The sequence below is a fragment of the Nymphaea colorata genome, chromosome 12, assembly GCF_008831285.2.
Source record: "Nymphaea colorata isolate Beijing-Zhang1983 chromosome 12, ASM883128v2, whole genome shotgun sequence".
NCBI lineage: Eukaryota > Viridiplantae > Streptophyta > Magnoliopsida > Nymphaeales > Nymphaeaceae > Nymphaea > Nymphaea colorata.
In genome coordinates, this window is record NC_045149.1 from 22,747,812 (window position 1) to 22,766,591 (window position 18,780).

Here is an 18,780-nt window from a genome sequence, read left to right on the forward strand (position 1 = left end):
ACACAAACTTTAAGCAAGTTTAGCATTATAGACAAATTTAAAAAAAAGCTATAAATAAAAAAAAAGTTATAAATAGTATTAACAGTAACAAAAATAATCATCATTAGGTCACATCCATGTCGGTTACCTAATAGCTCATGGATAAACAGTGCAGTTCCTTCAATCATTGTCATGCCTGAATTCCATATTGCAGGGTCCTTTGCAAGTGGACTTTATAGTGGGTTGGACATGGATAACTCAATCAGTATTTACTTCATGCACTGCAGGACAACTAAATACCATGCTTTTGGAAGGTTCCTTATCATTGAAAAGGACAAATAAAATAGATTAAAATAAGGTGCTGTCTTGACCAATCTAGATAGATGAAACCTTAGCTATTCCTGTTTCTCTACCCTTAGGCCTTACCTATATAATGATATTTTGAGTTGGTCCAATCTGCATAACCTCAAAAGGTGACTTTTTCCCCCTCTTGTTACCATTAAGGGATTTTAGTAGCATTTTTTTCACCCCATCCAATTGGTCCTGGACCAAGTGATAACAAAAGGCGGGACTGGGAATGATAGCAGAATATATTTTAGTTCAATATCTCCATTCAATTCCTTGACAGTAGAGTATTATCTGCAAGAAGTTATGCAGAAATACTTTTAAGACCTCAAAATTGCAAGCAAACCATTAATGTCCAGGTTGAGACTGCATGTACACCACAAATTAGCAGTAATTATCTTTATTTCATAGAGAATTAGCTAAAGAAACCTATGGTGAACTAAAGTAACAATAAGATATTTTGTATACCGCTGCATCCAGAAGTTGCAGAAGAAACATTTTTCCACAACGGATAACTATCTCTTTATTTGCTCCTTCACCTTCAGATTCTTCTGCCAAATTTGCAAGCTTATAAAAAAGAACTGCTACAGATACACGAGCATACATCTCTGTATTGACAAATGACTGCATATGCCAAAGAATCAGGTGAGAATCAGTCAGGGACTGAGGATCTTAGAGTCACAGGTACATATCTTAACAAAAGTATCCTTATCAACATTTGAAGTTCCGTTGAACAAAAAATTGCCTCTAAAACCCGTGGGACATACAGGTAGATGGTTACACGTTATGACCATCAATCAGGACACTCTTCAGTTTATGCCAAATACAAGCTGTAGCTAGGAAACCGAGCGACCATGACTCATCTCCTTTGGGCAGGACTTATAATTTGATTTCCATAACCCTAAGTGCAGGTAAATAAGAGAACATATCAGATTATAATAATCTGATGAGACAGGTTAATAGTTTGTGAGGATCAATTCAGGACTGCAAACGAGTAAATTTCTTCAACTGCCAAGGTATTGATAACTTCACATTGAAAAGCAAAATGAATGGCATGCACATGGAATATAGGCAGAAGAAATAAACGAGCTATAACATTTCAATGGCCAATCGCCATTCACTTAGAGAACAAAACCATCACATGATAGGAATGGATTTATACAGAACGACATATTCAAATGTGAAGGGAATTTCAAGATGCAAATAATGTGGACTAGGGCAAAACCCTTGACACGGTCATAATGGTGAGTTAGTCAAAAAGTTGAAAAAAGATCTGGAATTAATATAGACTCCAGTCTCCACTTTCCACAGAAGCAAGATTGGTGGAAACACAAGAAAGGATGGAAACAAACACAAACATAGGATAGGTAGCATGAAACTTTGTCCTATGCTTAGACGCAATACGTGCACAGTATAACATTCATTAAAAGTGAAGATGTAATTTTTTCTGAAATCCTTGAGGGATAAATAAAAATAAGATGCATCGCAAAAGCAAACCAAGGTGGACAGTTGAAGGGACCACAGCAGTATCCAGAAGTGCATAATGCAATTTACACATGTACATATATGTAATTGTGTATGTTTTTATGCACTTATTCTAAGCAGGTCTTTTGGTCAACTTGAGTTGACCAGTTTGGACTTTGGACTAGCCGCTGGCCCACCTTTTTAAAGGCACACCTGGGCACTGGTGGTAACCTGAATGCATACTGAAGCACCTAGGTGGTCAAAGATAAAGAAAAGAGCTTTAAATTTTAAAAGTTTAGATGCAGTAAGGTGGAGGTCTTTAAAGCCCTCACCTTGCCCCTTCTCTATTTTTTTTCTTCTTCCAATTTTTCATCTTTTTCACACTTTTATCTATTGAATAAGACTCCCTAGGTGATGCCCAGGTGCTGCCTAAGCCTTTCTTTGGGCCCTGCCACCTAGGCCCATCCAGACCTTTTAACAACATAGCTGGGACAGCCCGCCGAATACATTTCTAACTGTTGGACTAGCAAATGACTAGCTCATTCCAGGATTCCTCTTGTATGTACAGGTATTCCTTCAAGGGTCAAGATAAAATATCACTCCGAAGTTGGTCAAATACCTAAAAGGACTGGTTGGTAAACCCAAGGGAGTCCAAGTCAGACTCCAAAGGAAAGAACGATGAAAAATGTAGAAGCATAACAAGTAAGTTGTCAAAAGCAATAAAAGCCACTCAGAACAGAAAAAATTAAGTTAAGCATGCAGAAAAGACCATGCGTAGCAAAAAGGTATTAACTGAAAAAGAGAAACAGTGCACAGACTGACAAAAGTGAAAATATTATTTAGGATTTCTTTTGACATGGGAATGAATTGAATACAAAATTCACTGTTATGCTGAACAAAAAATTAGATGATGCATAGTGGTGAACAGAAGAACATGCTGAAAACCATAAAAAAAAGAGGTAGTATGTGCTTTATCTGAAACATGTGAACAAAAAAAATATCTTAGGTACTGATAAAGTTTATATAGAGTTGGGCATAAAAATGTGCAAAAACCACACACAGTAGAAAGAATAGTTTAACAATTTTTCTTAAAAAAACAAAAACGAAGAAACTGAAACAGGGTACAAAAACTGTTGAGTGTTGAAGCCGGCCGCATAGTGTAGAGCATAAAAGGATATAAAAAAAACCATGTAAAGGAGGGAAAAGAATAATTTAAACCAAAAAAAGCAATGAAATATGTGTTTCATCAGACACAAGAGTGGAGGCATGGTACACTTAAACTCCTCGCTTCTAACCATACTGAAAAAAAGCAAAACATTTTCGGATAAAAAAAATAATCAGCCACCTCTTAACATGGTTCGACTTAAGAAAAATGTGAAAACCTAAGCCACATAGATTCTTAAAAAAGGGTGGGTGGGGCTACAACATGCAACCAAGGTCAATGCGCAGTAGGAGATGCTCTCTACACCCACGCTTTTTGCTCCTTTCCCTCTCTTTATCTCGTTTTTATCTCTCGCGCTCCCCTTTTCTTCCTTTTCTTTCCCTTTTCCTTTTCCCTCTCTCTTTTTCTTTCCTTCTCTCATCTCCTCCTCTCTCCCTCTCTTTCTTTCCTTCGTCCTATTGTCCCTCCCTCTCTCTCTCTCTCTCTCTCTCTCTCTCTCTCTCTCCTCATTTCCTCCTCTCTCCTTCTCTTTCTTTCCTTCGTCCTATTGTCCCTCTCTCTCTCTCTCTCTCTCTCTCTCTCTCTATATATATATATATATATATATATATATATATATCTTTCAGTCTTAAAAAAATGACTACTAAAACTTTAAGAATGGATTGAAATGACCTTAGAATGATTCAGCAATAATACATACACACATACATGCATACATATATACATATGAATAATATAAACCCAAAAAAGGTCAATCTTACTTCTGTCAGTTCAGGATCAGGCCCCCGGGCTAGCAACAAATATTCTCTTCTTGCATCATCATTTTCAGTGATACTGGCTTCAAAGTCCTCATCAAATGCCACTGTGTTCAGTACACAAACATCACTAATAGCATATGCGATAAGAAAAAGCTACTCAGATTCCTATATTTCACGAATCTAAATGGGATCAGATGATAATTAAAAGATACAAGTTCTAATTAGAAAAAAGAATCTTAAAGTAACAACCACTCATTCAAGTCAGCCAATACACAAGATGGAAAGCCACCAAGTTGTTGAATAACAAGAAAAGTGCTCTAAGGCACACAAGACTCGCTGACACTATTATCTATTTGAGTCCATAAAATGCATAAATAAGCATAAGATACCACTGGGCTTCAAATCCTTTTTATGCAACAAGGGGAGAGGTAGCTAGCTTGGCTACCTCTGCTTGTGAACCCAAAGAAAGTAAAAAGAATAGAGACTGAGAATTACAAAAGTGAAAAGAAAGAGAAAGAAGATACACTAGAACACACACACAGATATAGCCACACAAATGCAATTTTTATAGATGGCAATGGGGCAGATAATGAGCGGAAGAAACTCAATTTTCAGGTTATCTGTCATGAAATTGGCCTCACTACACAAGAACACAAAAAAGTAGTGTTACAGTAGCCAATAGCTACCATTTGTATCATGTACTGGGTCTTGCATGAATCTCTTCCAGCTAAACATTTGCTCACAAATGCCAAATTTATGGTTCTTACATGGGTCAGAATCAAGTGACAAAGCAAGCTAAACTTAAAGAGTTTCAAGATGAAAACATAGATATCCCTTTGGGAGATTAAAACTAACGCTGCAGCCAGCTGCATAATGAACCACACTTTTAGGGATTAAAATGATTTAGAAGAGAGATTTCAATTTTAACCAAAACCATAATTGACTTGCATTTATAGTGCGGAGAAGGTATAGTGGTATAAATTGGTACATTTGGTCAAAGTTCAGGGAATTCTTGAAATTGCACAACTATTGTGATTGGAACCAACATTTAAAAACTCACCCAGTCAACCCAGTGACTTGGGTGACTCGGCTCGGCTCTCCCCCTTAACGAGTCAACCCACTAGGTTGACTCATTTTACTTCATTTTTCAATATTTTATTGCTGTTTATGGTTGATACATGTTAAGCTATAAGTTTAGTTTGCTACTTTATTAAAGGTACAAGTTCAGTTTGTTAAAGTCAAGCAACATTAACTAAATTGATTGAGTTTTCTTAATGTTTTTGCATTCGACATGCTAAATTGCAATAAATTATGGCAGATGAACTTAGTTGTGACTTCACTTTATGTTAGTTTAACTGTTTCTGAATCATATAAGTGAAATTAAGTCATTTTACAAACTTTTTATGTTTAAAAGACAAGTTATATATATATATATATATTTAAAGAAAAAAGGTTAACATAACCCAGTCCAAGTGACCGAGTTGACCCACCAAGTCACGAGTCAAGAACAGCCAAGTCGAGTCCCGAGTCACTGGGTTTTAAAACATTGATTGGAACAAGAATGGAGCCTAACCCAACCCTGTGCTTTTTCCACTTGGAATCCAACTCCCTCTACCTGCCTTCAGCAGATCCACAACTCAAGGTTTCAAATCACATCAGGAGATTACACTTTGAGATCCAAGTGTAACAAGCCTGAGTCTCAGACTTGCTCAAAACCCTAGCTTAAACATTGCCTGAAGGAGAATATCAATTCCCATATCAACAAAAGTAGATAAAACAGACTTGAACCATAGACCTTTTTGGTGAAACAGAACAAACTAATCATTATCTATATGACTCACTGATTCAGAAGCCCATCAGGTGTCCTACCTTTAAATAAGATATTGGATAGAAATCAGTCTAATGCCATCACCTAAAAGTTCAACAAAGCAATCAAAATGAAAAGTGAAAACATTGGTGCTACAAATAGGCTATGATAAAACTGCCAACCTCTGAAGTGGGGAAAAGTTAATGCTTTTTTATGCATCTGAACAAAGAAAGGAAAAGTTAATGCTTTTTTATGCATCTGAATGAAGAAAGGAAAAGTTAATGCTTTTTATGCACCTGAAAAGGAGAAACTTAATGCATTTTTTTTTTCACAATAAGAAAGGAAAAAGAAAAAAACCAAGGACTCATACCAGAACCATAAAGCGTTAAAAGTTTCAACTCTCTCATATAATACATGATAGCTTGAGGATACAAAAACCATAATCCAGTTAAATGCAAAGCAGCAAGACGGATGGTTCGAGGACTCTTTGCACCATCACTGAGAATTCTTTCCACAAGCTGCAAGCAAAGAGAGAATCAACAACAGGTTCAGTACAGAAGCAAAAAGATATGATGTAAAAGGTATAACAAGCATTTACAGCATAAAGAGGCAGGGTAAGGGCTAAATGAGAGAACCCTCACCAACTCAAGCTCAAATTATACAGATTGGAGTTAGTCAGAGACAATCCCAAGCTCATCATAGACAAAGAACAGACAGACAAGCACAAGTTAGTTAATGTTGTACGTGTGCATATTTGTCTAATTTATTTACAACACGGATATTACATGCAATATACTTTTATAGGATATAATTTCCATTGTTTATTAGTTGAAAAATGTATGTATTTAACAATTTGAATTTAAGCACAAAAAGTAAAAGTCAGAAGAGAAGATACAAATACCAGTTCCAGATTATTCAACTCATTTTACACTTGAACATGGAATCCATATCATATAGGTTCTTTTCAGAGTGGAAATACTGGTGTCACCCTCAAGATAAATCAAGGGTGCAGATGTGTCATCAAAATAAATAAAGTACATAGATGGCATTTTCTTAACATCAAAAGCAAACTAAAATAAAATAGTACATAGACGAGAAAACAAAACATAAAAAATTAATGAGCACATGTTTCGGTACCAAAAATATTTTCAAAATATCGAAAAAAAGCCAAAAAATAAGTGAAATTAAAAAAGAGAACTCATCACAATATTTTGAACATGTTATCAAAATGAAGAGATATTTTCACAAGGTTTCTGCAAAATATTTAAAAAATCATTTTTTAATATAGTTTATATTTTTTGGGTCCTTCCAACATTTTGATAACTATTTTGAATTTTTATGGACATTTTTGAAAGCAAATTAGTAGAACACCCCTAGTTTCTATGTCACACAAATACTGACTTGGGTGATATACCTGTGCCCACATGTCCAACACACAGGAGTGGCCCTGGACATGGCATTGACAATGACAGGTGCAGTCGACACATCCAAGGGTGAGCCCATCATGCTTTGAATTGAGTGAACTTTGACCATGTTCAAAACTTTCTAGCTTTTAGATTTCTTTTTTTTATGTGTATGCATAGACAGGGCAGGAAAGGTATAAACAATGTGAAACATTATGATTTGTGATTTGTTCTGTATTTTGTATTCCCAATAAAAACAAGAAACAACCACCTTTGAGTGATGTCAATCATTAATATACATAAACTAGACTTGATCTCTAACGGCAATATAGTTATCATTTAAAATTTCATGTCTTTGGAGTTGTAGCTACAGAACTTAGAAGCCTTCTAAGCTATGTCACATGGGTACAGATACAGATGCCAGTATGGGGCTGGTAAGGATATGGGTGCAGAGTACCCACATGGCCATACATATATGTATACACACACACACACACACACACACACACACACACACATACATACATATATATATATATATATATATATATATATATATAATAAGATTTTAAGCAAAACACATTTATTCATTGTTTACATTTATAAAATACATATTATTGCAAAATGTTCCCCTACGAGCACGAGCATCATGCCACATCAACATGGATACTTCTACCTTTCAGAAGTGTTTGTGTTACATAGTTTCTAAGATTTAGCTACTTTAAACCTTACAATTTGAAATTCAAGGACCAAGCATGGAAGTACCTAAGTCTAAACGGCTATAGTGTCTCAAAATCAAGTAACATGTTTAACTTTAAAGTTTAAACCCTTTCAAATGAAGGTTCCAGAATATTTGGCAGCCCAAATGCTAGCAGAAAATGTTCTGCTACATCCACCAACAGGATTGCACCTGGCAGTGTTACACCCCTTTATGCCATCAAGTTTGCTTGAGCTCTTTATGCACGTACAGATATTTATGCAAATAAATGTGGCTGACCATGGGTTGGATAGAATAAACCGACAAGCCAGTCTGTGGTTGTAACTTCAACATCATATATAGATCATGCATAAGTATCTAACACAACAGAGTTCAGCATAAGGTATCAACTATGCCACTAAAGGGACAGTCTTACATATTAACCCCACTCTTAATATCAAGTTATTATCAAGTATAGAGAGGAAACAAAATTATCAAAGCCATCTATTTTTCTATGAAAGAGCATTAGCTGGATTGTTTGAAAAACCAAGAAAAACCCCCGAAGGAATACATGACCAGCAAACATTTAAGAAAAACTATATAGCTAATTGACTAAGGCAGCACAGCTTTGCAATCTGCTTACATTTAAATATAAAGGTAAAAACAATAATCTCAAGCAATATATGGAGTTCTATCCTTTCATGAAGACCAGGATGCTAATTATCTATCCACACAAACAAGTATGCAATGGCAATTACATAAGGGACTAACCCACTTCAAAGGACCGGGACTGCAGTCAACAGTCTCATGCATTGCCTGGTGACCAAATACAGATGGATGCAAGATAGAAGATAGGAGTGCGGCAATGGGTGCAAGTCTTCTTTTATTGCAATTGGCATGTGAAGTCCAAGCAGACTTCACTAGTTTCCACATCATCTGCACAAATTGGAAAAAAAAAAAGATGTCACAGGAAGCGACAGTGATCATCCATCACATGAAGGTACACATAGAGCAGAACACCTTGTACCACACACACTACTTCGAATTGTTTATTATTGGTATTTGTTGGCAGTTCATGTTTTACACATTTCATGCTTCGTAGCATGTAGACCAGTTGATCATGCAGTTCATGTTTGTTAACAATCTAAGGTATCACCATTTAAAAAACTCCTAAGTAGCCACAGTTGATTCCACAACCTTGAGAACTAGTAGTCACTTCTGCTTCAAATGTCCAGATTCTTTCCCATGATTCTCCAAAACTGTATCTGCCATTTTGATGCCCAAAAACATCTTGCCAACCTAATCCAAAGAATATTCATAGTTGCGATGAATTTTTAGAGATTATTGAAGCTAGCATGGGTCCTATAATTCTTGAAAGGAAAATTTAACTTGTGATAAAGATGATATGGCATCATACCACTTATGAAGTAGACGACATGAACAACAAATGCATGAATATGAAGACTCCCTAGCTTTCACTCAGCAACTGCACATAGTTCTACTTTGGGAATTAGGATAAATCCTGAAAAGATGTCTTCAATGAACAAATATAAAGTTACAAAGAAGGTCTTGACTAATTTTTTGCAGTATAACAAACATTGTAGCTATTTCACGACACCATTACATCTAATCCTACATTTAGTTTAAAACAAGTTCATTATCTGGAAAAATTTTCCAGCAGGACAAACTTAAAATAGAGATAATGGATGAAACAGAAGGAAAAAAAACTTGCTGACTTGAAGTCTGCATTACTTGACTGAGATCATGCTAGACCTCCAAAGGGGGGAAACTGCTTAATTATGATGTCCATGTTAAAACTTTTTAGAGAATCATGTTATTTACATACACACACACACACATATACATATCTGTTGTACATGTTTTCTAATACAAATTTGTGTGTTTACATGCACAGTAATGTATAATATATGTATAATAATATATATATATGTGTGTGTGTGTGTGTGTGTGTATACGATTTTATGTATCTTTTGACATTATTTCATTTATCTGTATTTGCTTTTTTTAGTGTATGTTTGTTTTTTATTCTTTGAGCTATTATCTGGTCAAAGTTAGCCTTTGACCAGGCTGCATCTTTTTCCTTCCATAAATACTTCTCTTCTCCCTTGTATATTCATTCATACGAAATACCCAAGTGATATTCAATAATATTTTATATTTTTCTACTCTTATGCCTTAATGCACATTTATTCTTGCATGAGGACACTCTTGGCTTTTGTAAGCCTTTTGTGTTAAGAGTGATATTTGGTGACATCTTCCAAGTTCTTGTGACTTATTTTGTGAGATTGAAGGAGATTTTTACGTGGTATCAGAACAGAGGTTCAATTTCTTGAAACTTTTCTTGAAATGTCTTATTGACTCTCCATGGAAGTTCATGCCCTTTATGAATTATCAAATCCTTGTTCTTCTTCAAAGTTGTTAAGTGTAAATTTTCTCAAATGGCTGATCTCAAACAAGGAAATGATATTCATGCCAACAAGTCCAATTTTATTCCAACATACAAACTTGACAAGCACTTGGAGAGTCGGAGACACATCAAGGGGCAAGGGTTATGGGGAATCACAAGACGTACCAATAGTCAACCCATTCTAAAACTTGTTAAAGTCAATAATAGTATTGAAAAAGCTCTTAAAGGAAATGAGTGAGCAAAAGTATCAAAAGGTTATAGATAAGTAGGAGATGAAAAATGATAAGGTTGCATCTTGATGCTTAGTATGACTGTGCCTAAGATGGCCTCAAATTTAGTTCCCATGAAAAGGCAATAGAAGCATGGAACTATCTCACAGACATGGCAAGAAAAAACTGTTTTGCTAATGTGTTTGCCAGAGGTAGTTCAGTTCAGTATTCATGTGTCGCTAATCGCTAAGAACTATACACCACAAACCATACCTATTTCATATGGGAGTTCAGCACTTCATTTCCCAATTTTACCAACCCAAGTCCATGCAACAAACAAGTGTCCCCAAGAGAGAGAGAGAGAGAGACTGTAAAAAATGACTTCAAATGATAACCAATAATCTCCTACACCAGCACCAACTCGATTTACATGAAGGAGAGAAGTTAATGAAGGACTCACCTCTGTATCCAAACCTATGCGTGATAAATTCAATAAAGGTGCTCCTGCTGAAGATTGCAACTCCATTACCAATTTAATTGATCTCAGCATAGGAAGGAAAGAACTTTCACTTGCATTTTCAAGGCTGCGGAATACATCCAGTAAATCAAACAGATATTTCATTCCAGAAACATCTCTATATGCTTACACCAAATGAGAAATTATCATGCAAATGGGGAAGAAATTTCTGCTTACCATTCATGTGAAACAGACATAAACTCTTTTAAATACAAAGAAATACAAAGTTTTCTAATTAAGATCATAGTCATAGATATCACGATATTCTCAAAAATATCGTGATATTAACGAAAAAAAATTAAAAAAAAACATGAAAAAGATGTGATATTTTGAAACCATGAAAATGATTTTATCACATGTTTTTTTGTCTTTTTATGTATTTTATTTGCAAGCCAAAGTAAGGGAACTTAAACCACGAAAAGACACCCATATGTTTTTTTTTTCGATATTTTTCTCCATTTTATGCAAAGTGAAAGGCACGCAATATTTAACTTTTCTTTTAAAAATTATGTTTCGTTATTTCATTTCTTCTTCTTTTAAGTATTAGTTTATCCATGTTCATTTAAGAGCAAAAATCTGTTGTCATTTCTATTGTGACAAAAACATTATCCTAGATAATTTTTATTTCTTATTAGTTTTGTTGGAGTGTAGAGCTTGATGCATACTTGTTCGGAAGGTTGGGGTCCGGGAGCAATAACCTGATTTTTTATACGGGCATTTATGTAATTCTTTCACTTTGAGAGTTTTGCCCTAATCTCCTGTTTATGAAGGCGTTGTTTTAGCTTGCACTCTGTATTCTTCTGTGATAGTGAAAAACTGCTTTCTGTGGTGGCTGTGGATGTAGGAGAAGGTTGTCTCCAAACCACGTAAATCTTTGTGTCTTCTTTCTATTTCTCTTCTTCTGTTTTCCTCTTCTCTTGGTGAGTTAAGAGAGTATGAGAGAGTCACGTTCCTAAGAAGTTCCTCATTTTATTTTTACCAAAGTTTAAGATTTTTTCCATTTTTAGAAAAAAACATCCATATTCTCCTGAGGTTTTCCCCCAAAAAAAAAACAAAAACAAAACAAAACAAGTCTAGTTGAATAAACAAAGAAAAGCAAACCCCGTCATGAGGATCAATATCAAATAAAGAACTAGAACACATTAAGATTGCCTTGACTGACCTACCTATCAACGACATCAACAAGAACTCGATTAAGAGTTTCATTTGATATGCAGGGTTCCTTGTGCTCTCCACTATTAACTATGCAGTAGGGGATGAGTAGCAATGAATCCAGGCTGCACCACTACACACAAGAAAAAGAAAGCATTATTATACCCTACATTAAAGTTGTAAAATTCTTCCATAGGAAGACTACCAGCCACTACCAAATTGTACGCAAACTTGATCACTAAATACAAAAAATAGTATGATTATTAACAAACTTCAAAGGTTGATGGTGGGCATAGTGATGGAGATTGTCATTAGATCAAGAGATGCCTTCAATAATATAAGGCTTGCATAAATCTTGCTATTGTACCATTGTTTCTCACTACTAGTTTTTTCGGCTCACCTAGTGATGTGGACCTGCCTAGCACAACACCTATCCCCCTTGGCTCTGCCACGCTAGGCTGGCCAGTTGCATAAAATCCAATTACATATTTCAAAATGTTGGATCAGGTCTAAGGTCATTCCAAGCTCGAGGAATTCACCTGCTCTAAACCATTTTTCATGAAGGATCACGATATATGTCATTTTGTTCACAAATATCAAAAGGAAATATCTCATGTCTTGGTCAATATGGAACATTCTTGTTTAGTTAAAGGAAAAATGTTACGCTCAAAAGAGAACAGACCTTGGCTATGCGGTTCATGCATATAGGGCACTGCGTGACTTCAAAAGGGAGCCATAACAATATGTTAAACGTCACATGTATGGGTCAAAAGCAACATGTATTTTCAGCTCATCTTGTGCCCATCTTGGAGAAGGCCCATGCTAACATGCATGGCATGTGCATAAAGGTGAACCAATGCCCCACTCCTTTATACATATGAAGAAATGAAAAACAAAGTCGAACGTGGTGGGCTGGAAAAGTCCACAACTGTGGGCTGTAGAAGAAATGACAAGAAAGTCCTCATTGAAGCCTCATATTCCTAAAACAAAAAGAGAATTTTCCATTTATGTATTGGACTCAAGAAAATGGTGGAAAAGTTCACTATGGTGGGCTGGTGTGAAGGACAAGGAAGCCCTTGGGGAAGACTCGTATTCACAAGGCAAAAGAGGAACTTCCATGATACATACAAGGCTGAAAGTAAGAACAAGAAAAATCAATAATTGTAGGCCCAAAGGAAAAGATTAGAAGGCCCTCTTACATTCATCAGACACAGTCACACAAGAAGACTTTAAGTGCTCATTTTGCAATTGCATCGGGCAACAAATGAAAAGAAATAAACAACAAAGAGAAGAGAACAAAAAGCAATGGATTAAACAAATTGCAGTCTTCATGTATCATGCGCATGAAAAGAAGGATGAAATGGTTTGAGAAGAAAAACTTAGCTCTTCCTCCAATTATACACCCCCTTCAAGAGGGATATGCACACATGAAGGAAGGATAAACAGTTCCTATTTCAAATGCACAAAACGAGGAGAGCCTACTCAAATAAGGAACAACCATATCCGCAACAAAATTGTGACAACCTTGAAGCAAGTTCAAATTTCAAAATCTGGCCAAAAAAGATCTCGAGGAACCTAAAGATAAATCATTTTGGATTTCATTGGTTTTGCAATGTTGTTATGGATGATGAGTGAATTTTGTTCTTGAAAGCATCGAGTCTTCTTCTCTCTTATGTGTTTGTCGTGCCAATTCCTTGGGCAAAGAGGATAATCCAGCCTCCTCATTCCAGGTTGGTGGCATCCTTCCCAAATCCCAAGCTCTCCTCCATCAATGTTTCTCTTAGGCTCCTTGGGAAGATCCACAGCCTAGTTCATTGCATCAGTAAGGGCCTTTTGCATGAAATGGAGCAACATCTTCATATAATGAAGCTCTCCACCGGGTCTAGCAAGGACGTCTCATTTGTAAATTGTGTTCGAGCTTTAGCACTTTACACAAGGTCCAAGTGTAACAGCGCTCACTAATGTCGTTCAAAGCATTGCCACAAATATCGCTCTCGGGAAAATATTGGCAAAGTTTTTATCAAGTACTTTTTGCTGAAGTTGTTTTTCCCAAGAAAAATGTTGGCAAATTGTAAAAAAATAATCAATCCTAGAACAAAAATAAATGAGAAACTAATAAAAAAGAAAATAAATAAATAAATAAATCACAAAAAATTTGCAAGATATTCTTGTTGAGATTTCAAAAGCTTGCTAGATTTTCCAGACGTTTTCATTTTACTAGTTTTTTTTTTTTTGTAAATATCATGACATTTTTGAAAATCTCGCCATATCTGTGGCAATAGTTCAAAGATACCTAACCAGACAATTTGTTGCCAAATATTGATTCAAAGCAGGTAGATCGCACAATTGATTTGGTACTTACTGTTACTGGTGCTTCCCTTTGACGATTGGGTCATCATGTTGGCCCTTATTCGAGGCTTGGTGATCTTGGCTAGCAAGCACTAGTCGGTTCGCATCACCTAGGTCACACAAAATCCTGTCTGAAGGTCCACTACCTAAGCCCCACCTAGCACTTCTGACTACAGCTTGCAAGCCACCTGGTCCACATGGCTCGGTCCTCCTCACTAGCCATTTTGTTGTATGCTTTGATCCATCTGATCCCCACTCATGACACCACCTCATGTCAATGATTTCAGGCTTCAATTCTCACTAGCAACCTAACTATTGGCTGGCTTACAGCCAAAGTCTGCCAACTTAGCCCCTAGATAGAAAGTACAAACACCAAGTCACCCTGCCCAATAGTTACAGATGAAATGCACCTAGGCAATCATAAGTCATAACATACGCTCCCAAGTTTTAGTTTGTAACACCAGCTAAGTTGTTTGCTCTCTTACAGTGCTCCTTTCCCATCATCTGTAGGTCTTGTGGCCCTAGGTCAAGTGCCTATTTGTTGTCTTCCAAGTTCCAGTAATTTAGTTCATGATTGACTAAAAACCTTATAGAGACAGCATGTGCATGCAGGTCATAAGCACCTTGAACCATTTGCAGCCTATTACACCCATGCTCTTATGGTTGTCATCATCATGTTATGAACAACTATTCCACAAATAGTAGAAGAGTCCTAAAACCAGTCCCTGTTGTAGGTTGATCTCCAGGAATACCATTCTCAGATTGTTTTCCCAAACTTATTGTTGATCATTGAATCAAGAAGAAGGCTTGATACCAACTGGCATAGACTGATAGCGCAAACAAATTTTAGCATTTTCTTGACAAGGTTTCCCTGAATGTATTAAGAACCCTTTGAATCAAGAACCAAGAGACTGCATAGTGCAGGAATACTTAATAGTTTTAAAAAGGGTAAAACCATGCCAATGGCACAATGACTCCAATCGCTAAGTCAATTGATATCTATAATTCTCATCTGTGTATTGTACAGCGGGAAGAAACAAATAAATGATTGCAGTAGCTCGGGTACTTCAGTTCTTCTATAGACACAAAAACAACTCAGAGTGCTTCAAGGCTTCCTCAACCCTGACCAGCACATTTCTCAGCTGATGGGTGGTAAGAAACAAACAATAGAAAATTGGCAACAAAATAGGAATAAATTTTTGAACCATTCCTGACCAGCTTTCAACTGAAGGGCAAGCAGCTTTCCTACCCTTGCTTCTGCTCTTTTTCACAAAAACCTGGTTCTAATGAAAAATAGATCGTGAACCTGGCTTTTGAAGCCACCTGAATACAAATTTGGTGTTCTCTTCAATGTAAGCAGGGAAAAGCAGTAATGGACCTAGACTTGGTACTTACAACCTGATGCTTTATTTTGGTCACTAAAAAGTAAGACCTTGCAAGCAATCAGAAAATTTCCCATAAAGCAGCAATCCTGAAGACAGATGTGACTGATCAGAAGCAATTATCTGATTCCCATCCTCTGTTTTCACACCAATGAAGAAAAAAAGGCAAAATTTCAGTAGTCAAACTGTTGCACCACAGGATGGCATGGCAAAGAAACATTTCAAATTTTCAACCATAGAAGGCATGTGAAAAAGATTGGTATCAAATAATGTAGAGGATGAGCAATCAAAAGAACCTTCCAGTGAATCAAAACAGCTCGCCGACTGCGAGCTAGCATTCCTATTGCAAGAAGCTTATTGATGCAGTCAAGAAACTTGTTCACTAGTGGATCCAAAATGATTCTCGTTTCTGACTCTCCAACTACAGGTTTGTCATTCATCATTAATATGTGAACATCTCTAGGAAGACATGTAACAGCTAATGCCTCGAGAACATCAGCCAGAGCTTCATGTGCAGCTAATTGAACTTCTGCTCCAGCCTACAAAACATTTTATTGGAATAACAAATTAATGATGTATTTAGAAATTTGATGAATATAAAAAGGTATAATGAAAGCAATAATAGAATTTCGTCCTTAGATGTACCTCTGTTACAGGAGGCCGCAATGCAATCACATTCCAAGTGTAACTCCACAAAAATTCAACTGCCGAAGTAACCAGACCATCCTCTGAATGAGCATACAACTTCAATATGGAAGTGATGGCCCTTAGAGATGTGACCTGAAAAACAATCCAAGAATATTGATTGTCTGATAGAGAAAGAACTGGTGAGGAAAGATGAAAAGGTATCCAACAGGCAAAGAATGAATAAGGAAATATCAAACATAACATCAAAATGAAAGTACAATTGCATTCCAAGCTATGTTGCATAGATACGAGTGTCAAACATGGTGAGCCTAAAAAATAGGACACTTGGACACAGATATGTATGTATGTGTATATATATATATATATATATATACACATGCATATATAGTAATGGAAGAAAGGTTTACAGCAAAAAGGGAAAAGTCTATAAAGCCCTAGCTGCTTTAAACATCTACCCCTTGTTGTGCCGCCCAAGTAAGTTTTTATTCTCCTTTCTTTCCTCCTCCCTCCTTTCTTCTCCTCCCTCCTCTTTCTTCCCCCTCCCTCCTCCTCTTTTCTCTGTTTTCCTTTCTTTTCTTTTTTTTAACATTTTTTCAGTGCATAGTACATGACAAATGCATTTGCTACACATCCCTTTTGTGGACACTTCATAGTTAAAAAATGGAGTGTCTTAAGTGCCTTGATGTGCAAAAAAATTTGGGATCGGACATGGCTTAGCACTGACAATTCATGCTTTTTGAAGTGTTCATGCAACATAGATTCCAAGAGTTCCCAAATTTATACAAGTGGTAAGCACCTTACTTGGTTTGTTTCTAACTTCTGATATGATATGATTTTCATCTTCCCATATGTCCCAGGACGTTATCAAGGAAAAGAACAATTTTGAGATGGTGCCAATGAAAACAAAAACCATTATTAGGAAAGAACTAAAAGTTAACCTTGCAAACTGTGATAATACTCATATATAATAATTTGCTCAGAAATTTATCGGCATCCATGTTACATAGGAACATCTACGTCACGTAAAAAATCAGTACCATGAAGCCACAAACTCAAGGTGATAAACTTGCAGCTCTTGGGATCTCCCTTCCTCATTGGACTCCAAGCTTCATATGCTTCCTTCTCCAAGCTTCCAGTTATTGTGATATTAGACCATATACACAAATATAGGAAATAGTTTGAACTGTGTTTCTATTGTCAAACGAGACCCAGACAATATCACAAAGAAAATGGCATATACTATTTACAAAACATTGCCAGAAAAAACATAATGAGACTTTAATGGTACTGCCACAGTAATATCACGGTATGTTTCTTGTGAGAAAAATAATTTTTCATACATTTTGGGTATATATATTTTTCATTTTCTGTATCATTCATAATTTTAAAAACTTGTATGATTTGTTGGGAAATATTTTGTTTAAAAATAGTAAGAACTCAGATTATAGTTTTACATTTGACTCTTTTTACAAAAAATAGAAGAAAACTCATTGTTTCATAATTTTTCTATCTTCATTTATATTTTTTTATTTCCAAAACTTGCCACAAGATTCCCAAGAATCAGATTGGTAATAACTTGTTAATTTACTAACCTGGGTGTAAAAAAAAACTTAAGAAAGACGTGAAAATATTAAGTTGTGAAGACATAACTAGGAAATGTTACCTCTATTCTTTTCCAGAAAAAGATTTTCCCATTTGTCTGCCCTAATTGTTGCAGAAAGCTAGTAATAAGAAGGCTTCGAGATCCATGTGTATTGTTTCAGAAAAATGCAAGCAGAAGGAATGAGAGAGGCACACCCATTCTTTTGAGAGAGGAATCCATTGTGTCGTTGCAAATCTTATTTCCTTATCATCACGTGCAATGGGAGTAAGAGGATCGCCATTGACAGACCCTGCCTCCTCTCAGATTGGATTTCCTTTGGTAACAATGTCCTCTCGATGTCCTTCTCGTACTCTGTCAAATTTGTCATTTTATTTTTTTAAAATTTCCAGGTTTCTCAAGAAAAGAATTATTGTAAAAAACCTCACAAAATTTTCCTGAGCATGACTCCCCTAAAAGAAGTTTTCTGACAGATCAATAAGCCACAATAGCAAGAGGTTCAGAAGTCATGGGGACTCTATTCCCATTCACAATAGAAGAAATGAGAACAGCAAGATGTTGCAAAATCCTTAACCCATATGTCCATTATAATTGACTAGACCACAATTTCACATTAATTCATAAAATTTCTAATGACAATTATTTTGAACAACTATATTTCATGACATGCCTAAAATTGGACCATGAAGAATGGAAGTGAAAAACCAAAAGAAATATTTAAGACAAGAAGTCTAAAGTTACTGCATGAAAAGAAAAAGTCCACTAATATGAAGCATAACAATAGAGAATTACTTAACATGCACATTTCCCTATCAAGAACTCTGTCATGCTTTTTTTTTTCAGCATGTACACTTGTGTATTTTATATACAGGCTGTCACT

The 18,780-nt window shown here is 35.9% G+C and overlaps 1 protein-coding gene across 2 annotated transcripts in view; it reads right to left on the reverse strand.

Moving 5' to 3' along the window:
• Positions 1-18,780, reverse strand: part of LOC116265767 (uncharacterized) — a 63,253-nt gene that overhangs the window by 14,340 nt on the left and 30,133 nt on the right. For both annotated transcript variants that reach the window (XM_031646653.2, XM_031646652.2), the window contains exons 15-22: positions 16,298-16,432; positions 15,949-16,191; positions 11,936-12,054; positions 10,713-10,836; positions 8,387-8,551; positions 5,886-6,033; positions 3,712-3,812; positions 793-948 (exon numbers count right to left, since the gene is read on the reverse strand). In XM_031646653.2, coding sequence (XP_031502513.1) covers positions 793-948; positions 3,712-3,812; positions 5,886-6,033; positions 8,387-8,551; positions 10,713-10,836; positions 11,936-12,054; positions 15,949-16,191; positions 16,298-16,432 — 1,191 coding nt within the window. The remainder of the gene's footprint in view (positions 1-792; positions 949-3,711; positions 3,813-5,885; positions 6,034-8,386; positions 8,552-10,712; positions 10,837-11,935; positions 12,055-15,948; positions 16,192-16,297; positions 16,433-18,780) is intronic.